This window comes from Lepisosteus oculatus, chromosome 29 (genome assembly GCF_040954835.1).
Source record: "Lepisosteus oculatus isolate fLepOcu1 chromosome 29, fLepOcu1.hap2, whole genome shotgun sequence".
NCBI classification, from domain to species: Eukaryota; Metazoa; Chordata; class Actinopteri; order Semionotiformes; family Lepisosteidae; genus Lepisosteus; species Lepisosteus oculatus.
Window position 1 is genome coordinate 3,554,412 of NC_090724.1, and position 17,104 is coordinate 3,571,515.

General features: G+C 42.6%; 1 protein-coding gene across 1 annotated transcript in view; it reads right to left on the bottom strand.

Moving 5' to 3' along the window:
• Positions 1 to 326: 326 nt before the first annotated feature.
• Positions 327 to 17,104, bottom strand: part of wdr18 (WD repeat domain 18) — a 53,723-nt gene continuing 36,945 nt past the window's right edge. The window contains exons 8-10 of the mRNA XM_069185896.1: positions 6,645 to 6,811; positions 3,537 to 3,605; positions 327 to 1,745 (exon numbers count right to left, since the gene is read on the bottom strand). Of these exons, the coding sequence (XP_069041997.1) occupies positions 1,617 to 1,745; positions 3,537 to 3,605; positions 6,645 to 6,811 (365 nt within the window). The 3' untranslated portion in view covers positions 327 to 1,616. The remainder of the gene's footprint in view (positions 1,746 to 3,536; positions 3,606 to 6,644; positions 6,812 to 17,104) is intronic.

Here is a 17,104-nt window from a genome sequence, read left to right on the forward strand (position 1 = left end):
TCAGAGCGTTTTTTCGATTTGGATTTAAAAACATCCTCGCCCCCTTACCTTAGGGCACAACTTACTTAATGCTCAGCCAGAACAGAATTAAATCCATTTCAATTCTGTTTTCTTTTGCCCTTCTTTTTTCTGTGTGGGTTGTCTGTTCCTCTTTAAAATGGAGATAAGGTAGATAAGGGGAGGGATAAGGTACAGAGCATGGTTTTTAATAGCATATGTACATTGGAAATCCCCATTCTTACCATTGTGTTACCTGCAGCATCTCTAGATTGGTTTCTAAGAAGACCGAAAACTGAATTTAATACATTTCAGCACATACAATGGAGTGTTAGAAAAAAGTGGAATTTTCCAAAAGAAAATTCAAATTATTTATTTTGAAGGCAAAATGGGGAAAATTGATTAAAAAAACAGCTCATTACATGACAAGTCCCAAATCACGATGTACTGTACAGGAATCCTCACATTTAATTCACCATCAAGACCAACTCCTCTTTCCCTACTTTCCAGTTTCAGTCCTGCGTTTCCCAATCTAAGTGTGCTTAATTTAAGTCAACAAAGAGGTGAATACTCAATAGAAAACACAGTTACGGGACCCTGTGTTGAAAGGTCTGCAGTACTACCAGTCTGCAATAGCTAGAAAGCAGTCAGTTGTAGGTTTCCATCAAAGCACTAATGGAAACTGGTCTGAACTGGCAGCTGTTTTCAATATTTGCTGAATGCCAGTGAGAGTAAATCTGTAGAAAAGGTAGGCTGGTCATCCAAACCAGTTCAATTTTAGTTATTTTTCTGGCAAGTCCAACAGGGCCACGAAATCTACCAGGAAAAGATCTGTTGTTTTCGGAGCGCCGTGTCGTGCAGAAGCTGAACAGCACTTGCAGTGTTCTGGTTGACAGGTATCAGGGACTGCCTGGAAACTAGTCAATTCTGAATGGCACTTTATAATTCATGGGCGGATTAAAGGCAATGGCAAGAGAGTAGTACTAACCGATAAAACTATATCTCATCCTGCAGTCATTCGTTTCCATTCGCTGTGCAAGCTGACGCAGTAGGAATACATAGATTCTTTTTGCCTTGTTTAAGATGAGCATAGGTGTTATCCCCACGAATCGTTTTTTTGAAGTACACATACTGTAGTAGAACATATTTTATTGACTAGCTGGTTGAATGATTTACATGCGAGACGTGAATACTACAGTCCTCTCTCAGGGAAGAACAGATGGAATGTTTTATGAAAAATTAAATTCCGAAAGGCTGAGGGCTGTAGAATTATGAAACGGGTCAGTGAGCCAGGGCTTTTTCTAATTGCCTTAGTCAATTTAAAGGTGGGCGCTGAGTGACGCCTGGGGCAATGCATCAGACAGATCAGGCCTTTGAGAATTACAAATGGGCAAATGTGAGAACACAAGGCTTTTGAACAGCCCCATGGAGCTGTACAGCAAGAACCGAAATGGTTTCTGTCATTTGTGGACAGGTATCCCAAAATCCCCCCCTCCCCCCCTGACTGCAGTAGGAACCACAAAATTAAAATCATCCTATCCTCACAGCCTCCCTTATGCTGTAAGGTTCCGCCCCCTCCCCCCAATTTGGAGTTAAAGCCCCATTCTCTTGAGGAGTCCTCAGCTGGGCTTGGTCAGCAGCTGTGAAGAGAATTCATATAGGTCCTTGTTGATTTTCTTCAGCGTCTTGACCTCCTCCTCCAGCTCGGCCACACGCACCTTGGTATTCTCGCCATCGCCGAACACCCTCTGCGGGAGACATGAGGGATGGAGGTGGACAGGGTCAGCACAGAGACCAGCAGAGCTCTGCGTCCTGACAAGGTCAGTTGTCTTAACTCATCCCCTGCCTGCGACACAATGTACTCCGAAATTCCACATGCAGACAATGTAGCTTTTGCAGTCTGTGCACGACATCCAGGATGAGACTGGCACCAGCCCTTCATGAACAAAGTCAGAGAAGGTGTCAGTCTGAGGTCAACACTCTGCATTTAAAAAAAAAAAAGAGCAAAGACCTTCCAACCATCTCCAAACTCCACACAGACAGCACCCTAGGTCTGGAATTGAACCCGGGGCTGGCCACTGTGCCGGCCAGACCAAAAACGAATGCCGGTGATATTAAGTAAATTTGCCTTGTCTCTTTGTTATTTATTATTTTAAACGCAATTCAGGTTCGACCAGCCTGCAGAGACAGTTTTTTTTTTTTGATGGAGCGAGGCTAATCCACTTAACACCACTTAACATTCGCCGGAGCAGAGAATCCTGCAGCATCCCTTTCGCCTGGCAGATAATATGCCCTCTGTGACCCCACAAGACAGTCTATCAGTCTAATCCTCCCAAACACACAGCTGGAGAGGCAGGGAGAGTGCTAGCCAAGCAACATAACATCGTCGGAGATGAACTATCTAAGTAAGACTTCTGCAATGTTAATAACCCAGCTCACTCAGGGCAAGGGAGAAAAAAAATGCAGCTTGGTTAAAGTAGGGATGGGCTATCCTGATCCTGGAGGCCAGTGTCATTTCAAGGCCAGTTCAAAGCACAGGCACCTGAAGAGCTGCTGGAAATTGTTTGAATGGTCCCATTAAGCCAATAACGAGCTGATTTAGATGAAGTCCCGAGCTAGAATGAAAACCTTCAGAAATACCAACCCTCCAGGACTAGGAAGGTCCAAGGTTTAAAGGATACAAAAGCTGTGCTTTATGCAGAACAACGGATCTTGAAATTCAGCTGCCCTGACGTATAACATAACAATGACAAATCACCACAACAACACAGAAAAACAATCACATCTGCTGGATTTTTCCTTGTGCTTCACTCGGACAACAATGGGAACACAGAGGGCTGGCTGACACTTAAACCACAGCTGCAGAAATTCATACAAAACTCCATCGGCCTCAAGGAAAGCAACGACAGGTTTCTATGTTGCTTAACATTTTCATACTTCCTTGGTGCTGGAGATTGCATCTGGTCATGTCATGAATTTGCTCTAAATAAAGCAAGCTTGTTTAAGAGCCTTCTAGTTCCATTATATGTAAGGTGAGTTTTGAGGGCTTTATTTCCTTGAAGAGGATATTAAAAGGATAGATGCAGGCCTAATAAGTGAATGTGCTTGCAGCCTGTCATTTCAAGTACCTATGTCCCTAGCAAAGGCATGTGATGTAACAGCAACAAATCTAACAGTGCTCTTGAAAAGTGAGCCATTACAGACTATTTAATGTTTAATAAGTAGGCTTGCCTGTGATGAATGTTTATTCCTCACCAAACTACTTAGAAATGCACATGAAATAAATGTCTCTTAAGCTGAATCTTTTTTATGACTGAAAAGAGACTTTTCAAGCAATACCGCTCAATAGAATTTAACAAATACAAATTATTAAAAGTAGCAAGATTACAGCCTTCAGAACGTGGAGCGCACCTAAGCGCTGTCATCATGAACTTGCAGGGCTAGCAGGATGTGCTTCAGTGAGCAGGGGACCCAGCACTGAAAACGTCCCCAAGATAGGGACCCTTTGAGTCCAGTCTTGGAACACACATCTCACTTACCTTGTCTGTGATAGCACACATCATGGAGTATAGCTTTTCAGCCTTCTCCAGATAGGATTCTTCTGAGCCCTAAGATGGAGGAGAAATTGTTTAATAATCTGGGCTATTGCCATTTTGTTTGGCTTATCACCGACTTAATTCAGGAAACAATTTCTGTGCACTGGGGAGAAAGCCGGGGATCCCTTCTCATTATTCAACCCCCAGAATAAAGAGTCCCAACAAACCACACTAAGGTTTTCAACACTGAAGTCTTTAACAAGCCGCAGACATGCTAAAATAGCAATAAGGAGCCTCCGGGCACTGAAACGTTTCCTATCGATTCGAAAAGAAAACATAATAAAAAGAAATAAAGCCTAGGGAATAATAACAGGTCATCAATCACACTTTAATTTACATGAGCAAAAACCATAATGGCTTCATAAAGGCAGCTACGATCGCAGGTATAACTTTTTTATGGCATTGGCCTAAATATTCCTGTAATTTAGCTGGGATTGCCAAAGGACGCTGACAAAGCTCTTAGTTAGGATTTCAGAATGGGACAAAATTTATTGACCTGCCTTTTTTCTATACATGTTCCTGTGCGAAGAACTCGGTGTAGCTGAGGTAGCCATTTCGGTATTTCTTTGTTCCCTGTATTATTGTGTCTATTTCTTTTAGGCACATTGACGTTGATACATTGCTGAATCTGGAAGCTTGACTTTCTACAGCACAAGAACAATACTGTTCCAATCGGCCTCCAGTCATCCAGGGAGATACAAGTCAATTAGCAACTGTGCGGTGATTCTAAAAAAAAAAGTATTAGCAGCATCAAATAAGTGAACAGGTCAAGACTCATTCCATGCTGAAAGGCAAAGAAAAGAAACACTGTGTCGACTGTGAGCCTTCTTCAGGTATCTGTTCAGATACTGTTTCTTTTCTTTACCTTAAGTTTCAGCATCAAACCTTTCAGAACCTTTTCCTGTTCCTTTGCAGCCTACGCATGCTGACGCAGCTCCCTACTCACACGTCTTCAATCAAATGAGGAAACCGACTGAGACCTGTAAACTCAAGCAAGTGTCCCTGGAAAGACGGAACTCGTCTGGTGGCAGTTCAGAAGAGAAGACGAAAGTGGAGGCTGTTCCTGGTGAGCTCTTGATTGCTAAACTTCACAGTAAGTGTTCCAACGACTGTGTGCAACACCACATAAACGCAGCAATAATCCTTAACTAAAATTAAATCCCCATTTTGGAGCAGCTTAATTTGTGACTGTTCTGCTGCATGATCAGAGCAGCAATTTTTCAAATGCCCTTGGGCTGAATACAGGAATGCATTTTTTGTTGTTTTGTTTTTTAAATGTCTTCAGCAAATGAGCTTTCAGGAGACACGACAGTCCCTGGGGCACACAGATTAGCCTGCATGTACATAGCAAGCCTCTGGGAGAGGGACAAAGAGGAGTTCGCGCCTCCAGAAGGCAACTAGTGTGTGATTCAGAGAGAGAGGAGCATCAGTTTTTGGCAGCTGTGGCCTTTTGCCATTCTGAAATAGCCACCAGCGGTAGAAGACAGTATTTTAGCAGAGGGGATCTGAACATTTCTTGATTTTTTTGGAGAATGGATACATGGGGGAGAGCATGATGGCACACTGGTTAGTATCACTGGGTTCCTGGGGTCAACTCCGGACCTGGGGTGCTATCTGTGTGGAGTTTGTATGTTCTCCGCATGTTTACATGAGTTTCCTCTGCAGTCCAAAGACATATTGGCATGTTAATTGGCTTCAGGGAAAACTGGCCCTGGTGTTAGTGTGTCTGTGTCCGCCCTGCGATGGACTGGCGTCCTGTCCACGGCGTACCCCACCTTGTGCTCACTGCTTGCCTGAATAGGCTCCCCTGTAACAGATGGATGGATACATATGGAACCCATGTCCATACGTGAGCAAAACAATAGAAGTGGGGAACCTTAAAGTCTTCATACTGTTTAAGTATCCAGCCACATATTGCAGAAATCAGCATTAAGGCAGAACAGGTAGAGGATCGCCATGTTAATCAAATGCCCATAGGCGTTATAAAGCACAACACTGTAGAAAAGTCCCTCTAAGCCCTTAACAAATGTTAATGCACCCTGTTTCAATGCTTTTATGCAATTTTTAAAGCCCATTAAAAATAAATCTAATTGTAAAGGGTTTCTATGTGCTAAAATGCTGCTGGAATAGACAGCTCTTTGATGTTTTAGAGGCCTCAGTGGCAACTGCAGGAGGGGTGACGGTTGTTTTATTTATAGGGCATCGAAGCGATGAGTCAGCAGACATCCGTACGATGCACCACGAGCACATGACTTCTAGAAAGTCAGGAGCCCAGCGGGGAAAAATGCTGCGTCATCCCCGCCCCAATCGCAAACTTGTGCCTGCCAACGGGAAAGCGCTCCAGACGCGGGCTTGCGGCCCAGTGTAGATCTGCCGGCACTGGCCCACCTGAACGAAGAGGCAGTCCCAGCGCAGGGGCAGGTTTCAGGTATTACCCCAGAACCCGCCCCAGTAGGGCAGACTGCCACTTTCGATCATGTGCGCTGTACCATTCACGCTGTTAGCTGATTTGCGGCCCCCTGAGCAACCCTCACCGTCCTTCATCGACTGCCATGCAGTGAGTCAATGCCATTTTTGCTTTTTTTAAATGGTTTAGAAATAAGCAGAAGTAATGCATGAGGATGATGCATGCATGGTTGAACAATATTTTAAAAAGCATGAAAGCCTGGGATGAACCCAACATGCGATGTACAGAGCCAAGCAGACCTGCTCACGGCAGACGCTTTGCTCATGCGGTGCAGGGAGCAGCTGCACTTTTAAAAGACTAAAAGATACCGTGACGCAAAATGACACACCTTGACAAAACAGCTCAAAGTGCATTTGTAAAGTCTTTGTTTTTGCCTCTTCTAGACTTCTGAATTCATCACACAGGAAAACAAGGGTCACCTATCAGGCCCTGTTTAATGAGATGGTCACTCAAACACTCATGAGCAACTGCTGATGATCCACAACACTTGTGCTCACAATGGCGGCACTGAGATTAACGAGGAAAGCCCGAGAAATCTTTCCCAGACCTGAGGGAGGGCCTGCTCTTAGCGATGAGGGACTCACCTGTGTGTGGAGCCCAAGGCGCAGGCTGACCCCCCCTGCCTCGGGACCCTCTCCCTGCTCTGTGGTGTTCAGGTGCCTACTGAAACGTGGCAGTGGGACGCTGGGGCGGCCGTCCGGGAGGAACATGTTGGCAGGGGCTGGCATGATGAAGGCATTGGTGACTGGCCCTGGGGCAACGAGCAGAAGAGAAGGTCACATCGGTCCGGATTCGTCCCCTGAGGGGAAGCCCGCACTACAGTTAATGAGCCAAACCAGTCTGCTCACAGGGCATGACTGGGACCCCAGTACCAAAAACAAAATGAGAAATCGCAGATCGCTCATTGCTACGGTAGTGAAAAACAAGAGCAAACCGCAGCTGGGTTGAGATCTGACTAATAAGTAAGAATTTATAAAGGCCAGAGCTGAAAAAATGGTTTCAAGCAAGACCAGCATGCCATCCGTGTGGATGTGGTGCTGTAAACAGCAGCTGTAATTGCGAGTGAGGCTCTCGGTGGTGTATGTACTACAGCACTGAAGAAATGCAGGTCCACTAACATCACCATTCCAGGAAATCAGTGTTATGTTTTGGGACCCTTATCCCTGTCTGCTTTTAATGGTTTCTAGCATCAAAACGGAATGAGTTACATCACGAAGAAAAAATGAAAGCTGCAGAAATGTATTAAGTTTTACAGTATAATAAAAAGATGAATAGTTTACATAGTACTGCGTCACGCAGTTTTGGCCAGAGGTTCTATTTTATAAAGTCTACACCACCGGTTTAAGAAAAAGATGGCTAGGTTGTAAAAGCAGAAAATAAATCTTTGAGAATGCTTATTGGAATGTCTTTATAGGCAGTTTTTTTATGTTTCAAAATTAGGAGCCGATTCTTCTTTGCAAACAAATGTGGTAAACTTGGTGGAGTGGAAAACTGCTTTATAAATATGGCCTAATGTATTCTACATATTTCTGGAGGCTGAAAAGGGGAGTCAAAGAGTGAGCTCCATCAACTTGGTCCTTGAGGCTGGAATAACATGTAAAAGTTCTCCTAACAGAACGTCTTTTCTAACATCTGTTTTCGAAGACCTCAGATTATCACAGGGAGTATATTTAACTGCACATCTCTTTTAATCTTTTTTCAAGGTTTGGGTATTTATGATGGGCCCTGCTTGCTGATAAACCCTAACTTTCCATCAAATGATTTATAACCAGACCACAAATGTTATGAGCATATTGGCAAGATCTGATATTTCTAAACCTGCACACAGACAAGCATTTGGTAATTTACATGATCAGTCTCTTTATAATAGCTGGCTCTTGTCCACATTCTGGACTTAATTGTAAAAGGTGTCCTAAGCACTTAATGCCTGAAGCTTCCATTATGTTAAAGGAGAATGGCACCAGGCAGCTATATCACAGAAGATACAGGGCCCATTCAATAATGGTTCTGTCCCTGTAGAGATTAAGGAATAAATTCCAAAATCAACAGTAGTTCAGTCATGCAGACTAATTTCCATTGATGGTTACAGTGAATAACTAATCTTCCCACTTTTAGCGACATTTTCAGGAATAACATTGACAACCGTACAAAGTTTGCTGGAGTTTCAAAGAAGAAATTCAGTTTCCATAAATAAGCTTCAGTCCTAATTTACAACTGGACTTAAATCAAAGCTACATTCAGTCAAGGACAACCTTGTGCAGACTTGATTCAGGTGTTTAAAATTTCTTGATAAAATGAAAGCAAAGAGATGCTTCAAACTTAACAAAAAAGAGGGGTAAAGAACAATAAATAAACTTAAATGCATGTCCATGTAGGGCAGAAAATAAGAGGAAACTTTTACACAGGAAGTTTTTACACAAAGGGCTGTGGGAGAATGGAACAAGCCACAGTGCCATGATGCTCATGTTGAACCCGAGACCCTGGAATCCTATAAGAACTGGACAGGTAGGATTCTCCAATCAGTAAGCTTAATTGGACAAACAACCAACCAAGCAAACCTGACCAAATGGCTGCCTCTTGTCTGTAACCATTCTGTAAGCATTAACTGTTTTTTCTCTGTCTTTACCCGTTTCAGTGGCAGGATATTGTAATATATTCAGTATACAGATATCATTAGCTCCAAGGGCTTTTGCAGGGAGTCAGTCAGCAAGTTGTCTGAGATGAAGAGACATTAAATTAGGTAAGATTAATTTAGTAAGATATTCTCTCTCTCCATGTTTGTACCACATACAACCAATTTCTGCCCAGCATCAATTCCTGTTCAGGTACTGGTCAGACACTGTATACAAAAATATGTTATTGTAAAATGCAGATTTCTCAGCTCCAAAGTGGGAAGGGCACTATTTTTCACTTTGTGAGTCAGTGGATTGATTGCATTATGCAGTAAAAAAAAAAGTCTTGGCTCAATCTACAAATTTCCTAATGTTTTAATTAAACTGCTCAAGCAAGCTCAGAACACAGTACCAAAAATAAACACTGACAAATGGGTTTAAGAAAAGTCAAAGAAAATGATCGTCTGTGCAAGATGGTGTAGGACGTTTTATGCATAATAATCTTTTGAATGCAAGCAAATATTGCATGGCTCTCCCCAGAATAATCACATTTCTTAATCTCTTTTCTTACAGGAGAATCTAAGCGGCATCCACTACCATTCATCATTGTAGAACTTAATGACTGGATGCCCTAAAAAGGTTATTTGAAATCACTGAAAGAAACTTCTGCAAAGTGATGTCTTTAGGAAAACAACAACAACCAATTTTACTGTGTTACCTGCAAAGAAAGTCTTACCAAAAACTCAAAAGGAAGGGGAGAAACCCCTTTCCTTTTTTCAAAACAGACTTGCATGCTAAAAATCAGTTGTTTTTATAAACAGACAGCTTCTGTTAGGAAGGTGTCAGTGCCTTCTCTTCCTAGTCAGGACTGTAGATTTGTGATGCTCTTGCATGTGTGATGTAGTCATCTAACTGCAGCCTATTTGGACTTCACAGCCTCACTTGTGCTATTACTACACCTGAACACAGTCTACTCTAGCAGGTCTGACATGTCACTCTTAAACCAAAGCACGAGCACTTGGAGCATGTGGGGTGGGATCAATTTAGCAGATTAATTGACTTAATCACAAAAATGATAGCTTGTAGGATGTTGTATTTTCATTTGGAATAATCATAAAATTGCTTGATTTAACAAACTCTGCATTTCCATCCATATGTAAGCCAGCAGACATATCACCCTGAAGCTCACAGCTGGCAGCCCACTAAAGCTCAGCAGCTGTGAGTCTGGTCAGTACCTGGATAGGAGACCTCCTGGGAAAGCCAAGGTTGCTGCTGGAAGAGATGTTAGTGGGGCCAGTAGGGGGCACTCACCCTGCGGTCTGTGTGGGTCCTAATGCCCCAGTTTGGGGACACTATACTGTAAAAAGGTGCTGACCTTCGGATGAGACATAGACAGAGGTCCTGACTCGGTGGTCATTAAAAATCCCAGTGTGTTCCCTGGGATAAAAAAAAGGCTCACTGGGTTGTGGTTCTAGGGGAATACTCGGCTCAGCCAGTGAGGAGCACCCTGAAAATCCCTTATCTGAACACACTCGTCAAACAGATCTTGCATGCTTGCAGCAAGGAATGCACGTTCTCCAAACTCTCCATAAAGTCTCAGTCACTGCTGCAACAGAACACAAATTAAATCATGCACTGCTGGGAAAGGACTGACATCCAGTACTGCCTATACACTGCTGCTATCAATTAGCTCTGGAGCTACATGTGCATCTTCTGAGAATTCCATCAGCCATTGGAGACCCGCTCATAGCTATGCACTTGCAAAAGGAATCTCCCATACAGACTCTTAGCTGTACTGATAGTTGTCATTCACCTGTCATGCACTGAGATATTTATAAGCATAATCTGGGCCCACATAATCTGTTACAGAAAATAGAACCGGGAGTGATTCACTCACAAACTAGGGCAAAAAAAGATAGTGGGCTTGATAAGAAACGGATTAAAAAATTTGACACAGCTGACGCTACATCTACAGCTGGAACGTTCTGCTTCTATTGATGAGCTGGGGGCAAACAGGCGCCTTTGGCTGTAGCTATCAAACGTTACACCTCACTTCTGCAGAAAACAAAACTGAAGTAGTATGTAAGAAGCATGGAGCCGTACAAATAATCCCCCATCAACCACTTTATACTGTTTGTTCTGTTTTTTTTATTTGCATTACTGTAGTATTATTGTGTTATAGGTGAAACTGAATTTGGTGCCAAACACTTTGCCAATATGGCCCGTATCTGCTAACTTTAAACTCCTCACCTCAGAACAATGATTTGGAACATTAGGCAGAGATGATCACTCCACAGCATCAAATGCTTCTCATTGTATTCTGTCAAGATGGTAGGATATTTCTGGGACTAGGAGGCCTGTATAGAAAGCCAGGCTGCTGCTGTTTTGATGCTATGCCAGTAAGTGAAATTTCCAGTTCAATATCCCAGGACAGAACACTACGCTGTAGGAGATGCCATTCCTCAGATGAGATGTTAGACCAAGATCCCAACCATTTGGTCATTAACAGTCCCATGGTTTGTAATTCCAGTCTGGGCTAGGACAATCTGGCCCCCCTAAAGGCCCATGAAGCAATTTCTCACTTCACTACGAGACCAGTTGTGTAGCGAGGCTGCTGGCCCAGAATGGCCGCCACATCACCCTGCGGCACAGAGCCTGGTGGTGGATGAAGTGGGAGTCATTTTTATCTGCCTTGTAGCAAAATCTGTATTAAGATTAGTGTTTCTAAACCTTTTATATGGGACCAGGTTTCACTTTTCATTTGGCATTCAAAGATCTGTAGATAAGAAATCGATAAACTCTTACTCTTACCGCAAGCATTTAAATAGTTTTTCTTGTCCCACGTCTCCTGTGCCAAAGAAGTAGTTAAGATAATTTCATCTGGCAAGCTATAAAAGGAGATAAGGTACTTGCTTGAAATATTTCCCCAAAAGAAATGAGGTGTGAACTTGGCTTTATGTGCATGCTGCCTTGTGCCACCAGGGAAAGGCAGAGATGGAGGAGGATAAGGGAAGAAGCAAACGGATTGAAGATCTTACAAGCGAGAGACGGTCATACCGTGCGTGTTTTTTTTAAATTTCATCCTGTAAAGGCATACCAGGAAACTCCAGACACTTTTTCACAAAGATTACTGCACAGACATTTGAAATGCCTCCGCCAGGACCCAGAGGCAGCTCCTGGTTGCTCAACAGCTGCTGCAAAGCCTGAGATCTTCCTGTTTGCCGGAAAGCCCACGCAATGAGAGCTGGCCGAAGGATGCAATCTCAAAAGCAGCGCCGCTCAAGGAGATGACAGAATTCACCTAGTGTTTTCAACTGCAGAAGCCAGCAACATGTTATTTTCTTCTATGAATATGTGGTGGTCTCCAAGTATATCTTGTGATATAATTGACATATGCAACAAAAGCATAAGAACATTATATATTATTATCCTATCAATGGAAAAAATTAAAGCTACCGGCATCATTAAAATGGAATATACTAGCATTTATTATCCATTTGGGACCAGATGTTTAGTCACTACTTGACAGTATTGTATATACAGTGTGTAAGTTTAGTGTGTATACAGATTTTACAGCTCTCATTAATGTTCCCAGAGTCCTAATGCTCTCCATCTGTTGAGCAAATATAAACGTAACTGTTACAGAATCGATAAAGCAATGCTTTATAATTGGCCCATCTGCATTTTGCAACTATTTAAAATTCCACACTCAGCACTCGCTGCTGTGGAAGAATCTGTTTTTGTTTTTTCCCTTCCAGTCTGGCAGGAATGCTGCTTTTGGAAGGTGGATGGCATATGTCCCAGAACAAAAACTGGCAAACAGGTCACTGTAGATGATACAAGTAAAAAGTCTATACTTCATCCTAAAGGCTCATCAGGCCAGAGTTTCAGACAGATTCTGTAGAATTAAGTGGGCTGACAGTATGTGCATCACCTCTGGATGCGATACCAGTCCATCATTGTTTCCATCCAACAATGTTTGCACCAGTTTCTGCAGCTGGGTGTACTTGGAGCACCTGGGTATAGCATCTCGATCAAGGCTGCAACAACAGCAGCCACAGCTGGGCCTTGATCCCACAACATGCATGATGAGAGCCTGGAACATTAACCACCATCTCTAGCCTGCTCCATTGAGATGGCAGATTTCACCCTTTAACTCTGGGATCAGACTGCTTCTTGAAACTCATGCTAAAGCTAAAGATTGGCAGGATAGTGATAGTGAGTTTCAAGAAGCAGTGGAATTTTAAATAGTTGCAAAATGGATAGTTAGGCACATTTTGAATTGGGATGTTACCTAAGGAGTCATTAACTACAGAAATGCCAAGATTCGAGTACTGTCTTGTCTCTGTGTACCTGCACATATAATTCTTTAGTTTAACTAACTGTTTACTAAGATCATACTTCTCAAACAGGTCAACTGTATCATATCCAGAAGACTTATGTAAAACCCACAACTCTTTTTCAAGTATGTAAGAAATACAAATTTAAATAAAACTACTGTGCTTGACAGTTCTTTAAGACTACCTGATTTACTTCTGCTCAATTAAGCCAAAGAAAAATGTAAAGAACCAGATTAAAATATGTCTTTCACCATTCCAGCAAGTAAGCCTTACTAGAGCGCTATAAAGTAAAATTCATCAGCCCTATTATAGGCAGATCACTAACACTCTTATAACCCAGGGTGCAAATCTTGGAGGATCCAGAAGAGAAGCTGGGTTAAATGGCTACTGAGATTCAACGCTTAACACTTTTCTAGATCATCTGTCAAAAATTAAGACTTGGTCAGTTCATGCAAAAAGAATACGCTGAACAGCTCATTTTCTTAATTTTAATATAAATTGGTGGCTTGACAAGGTTGAAGGAAGGAGGGGAAAGACATAATTCCTGAAAGGCATGCTGACTTAGTGGGTTTCCCATGCCAAAACTATTTCACGCCAGCGAAGGTTGAGATAAAATGGCTTACGCAACAGACGATTTATCTTTTTTAATTTAATGTAAATGTAAATCAAATGGTGGGTAACTTCTATATTTTAACACCTGCCAATTAATATGTATTGCACTGGGTCTGAGAATCCGAGGTGGAAAAAGAAAAACTGCAGTAACATCTGTAGGGAAAAGAAGATTCCGAAGGGGCTCAAAGATGACCTTGGCCCCCACCCATGACATTGCTGAAAGGTTGGAGTGTGGCAGCCAGGTATCGAGGACACTGCAGACAGTCTATAACACCACAAACTGGATACAGCACGCACAGCTCAGTCAAAATCACCAGCAGTATAGCTCGTTCACAACCAGCCTCACAAAATAATCATGTTGTGCTGCAAATCCTGTTGACAGCTTTTACATGATTGGTGGCTGTTAACAACCTGTGAATATATATTTAAAAACATGCTGCCCTCAATACAAATCACATAACAGCAATGCAACAGGCACAGAGCCTGCAGAGGCTGCAGAGATCAATGCCATTTGTTTGTCCTGCTATCCGCGTCATGCTGTACATAATGTACATAAACGAGGAATTAAGAACCTATAAGCGACAGTGCTATGATAAGCAAAAGGACGGGGAGAATTAATGTTCATCAGCACCCTTGTTGGGTTTTAAATTGACGCTGGTGGCCAGCGATTACTCTTCCGTTCATTCATTACTGAACTCCGAATACAAATTCTAAATAACCTTGCGACATTCTCATAAAGCAATAAACATAAATACTTCAAAACTGTCCTTAATCTGCCTAAACATGTTCAGTCGCTCCATAACGCTAAAAACTGTTCTAGGCTAGAAGGTATTACATGCATTGTAAAAATGATTCTAAAGTATTTATTTTGCCACCTAATTTACATTATTATTCTAATGTGGGTGTTTTCGTTACAATTCATTAGTAATATTTTTAAGCCAATTACCAGACCAAAATGGTATCATCATCTTTAATAGGGTCCTGGTCTGGCATCTGATCTGATGTACAGAGTTGGCTAAGTGACTTGCTGAGGGAATTGATCATACAGTAGGTCAGTGGCAAACCAGTTAGTCTAATTTCTACGGAAAGATCCACTCTTCTCATTTGTAGGGTTGAATAAGATTTCCGATGCCTGATTCTGAAGAAGCATGAAACATCCATACAGCCACAGTGGAGTTAATTCTGCTCCCTCTCCCTTACCTCCACAAGAAGCAGACAGTGCACCTGAACAGTGCTCTCATCATGCTTTTACGAGGGTAGAAAATGTCCCAGTTTTTAAAACACATTTATATTACAGCAGAATGAGACTTCGAGACTCACAATCCAACCAGAGAAGTCGCTTTGCAAGCAAAAGTAGAACACAAGTTGGGATGCTGAGAAATAATTTGGCATTCATTGTGCAAAAGAAGCCCTGCATCACATCCTGGTGTTTGTGTGCAAGAAAGCACTGGGGAATTGAATGATGCCCGTGTCTTTTTGTGAAAAATTGCAATTTCAGTGATGTACAGCTTACAGAAAAATGGACATCCATTAATATATTATATTCAAGCAATCTAAGTGACAGGGTGCCCATTGCACATAAATATAATTCCTCAAGTCAAACATCAATAAATAGACTAAATGGTTGCATTATAAATAATGAAAGAATCAAGCACAAAGGAGATAGAGGCAATGTTGTGCCTAATGTGAAGCGCTATGAACTTCCCTTTAATCTCAATAAGGCTAATAGAAAGGAAATCTGATCTCATTTCTTCCTCCTTGTCTATCTTTATTAGGAGGCCCTGAGGAGGCTGCAGGTGGCAGGGAAAGGGGGGCGATAGTGGTGCTTACATTTGCAGTATCCAAAAAATGTCATTTAAATGACATTCAGGGGGATAGAATTCAGTAACAGAAGCAGAGTTTATCGCATCTATTCATTCCAGGATATCAGACGCATAATAGGAGGGAATAAAATTCAGGATGTACCTCTGTCACAGCCCCAGTGTGCTTGGGGTTGAGCCTTGATAAGTGCGCCATTTGAGAGTCGAGTGGAGGCTAAGTGCATCGGACACATAGTATATTTATTCCTTGTTTTGGGTAATGCGGGCTGGCTGATTATCTCCCACTCAATTACAGATATCGATTCCACTTTTACTGCCACCCCAGAAGCAGCCCTCCCAGGACTCGCATTACACTAATGGCCCGTCCCTGCAGAGGCAGGCTCGTAAATCCCACAGCTGCCGAGCTGCTCTGAAGAGGAGAGCCAAGGGCTGCCCTGGCCCAGCCCTGCAGAGACAGCGCCATTTCAGGACTGTCAGACGGTGGCAGGGGGGCAAAAAGAAAGAGCCCCTTTATCAACCAGCTGGCCATTTTTTTTCCCCAATATCCACCAAAAGTGGCATAGACACAGAGAGCACAGAAATTTTCAAGATAAGCATTCCCACTGGAAAGGCGGAAAAACTCCCATTTTTATCAGATCTAAAATAGTCTTTAGGACTCCTGATTTCCCAGCTTCCCTTGAATCAGTGCCGATTTCCAACGTGGACATGACTTAAAGGTCACAGGGATCAACACTGCTACGTGATTTGAAAAGGGGGACCTTGAAACGGAACCAGAGTTTAAAAACAGGGACCGACGCCAATTCTGATTCTGAATTCAGACTAATTAATTCTGAATTCGCCTTAATGCTCATCAGTCTCACCAGGTTCCTTCAGTTTAACATTGTGCGATCAGTGCATCGAGATGGGACACCGTTCTAAAACAGGCAGAACCCCAATGCATTTACTTCAAGTTGGAGAATAAATTCATAATGATCAGCATCTTATGTAAATATCCAATAGTCTCCAACTCGCGTGTGTATTAAACTCTCCAAAAGGATAACTGACAAACCAAGCCCATCAAGCTCCCTTCCCCTGTGCACTGAGTGATCGCCACTGATCTCCATGCGTGAAACTTCCCAGTATCTCGTGGATTAGCCAAACTGAGCCACTGAGTATTACACAGTGCCCAAGAGGGATCCAACTGGAACATTAACCAGTCAGGCATAAACCGAGCAATGACTCAGAAAGGGCCTACACTGTTGTGGAGAAATTCCCAGAGCTCCCAGCAATATGCCACACTGACAGCCTGCATCATGTCCTTAATAGATTGTAACAAGGTCTGGCAACTAAAGCGCAACTGATAATTCCTGTCCTACCAGTGTACTCTAGGCCCAGACCCTCTGACATCACACTCCAACAAACAAGCAGATCCTGCCCAGCTTGTTACTATTTTTTTTTCCTTCTGGCAAAAAAATTATCTCGGTGAAAATCACCTCGTTGCCGGCACCCACACTAAAAACGAGAGGACAAGTTATTTTTATTCCATGGACTCAACAGACCAGTAGCAAAAATGAAATACTGCAAAATCAGTCCGATCAGTTCTAGGTCTTAGACAGACATTCTCAAAATCCAGTCAGTTGCAACAGATTAGGACTCCAAATCCAGATTTTGCCTGTGGACA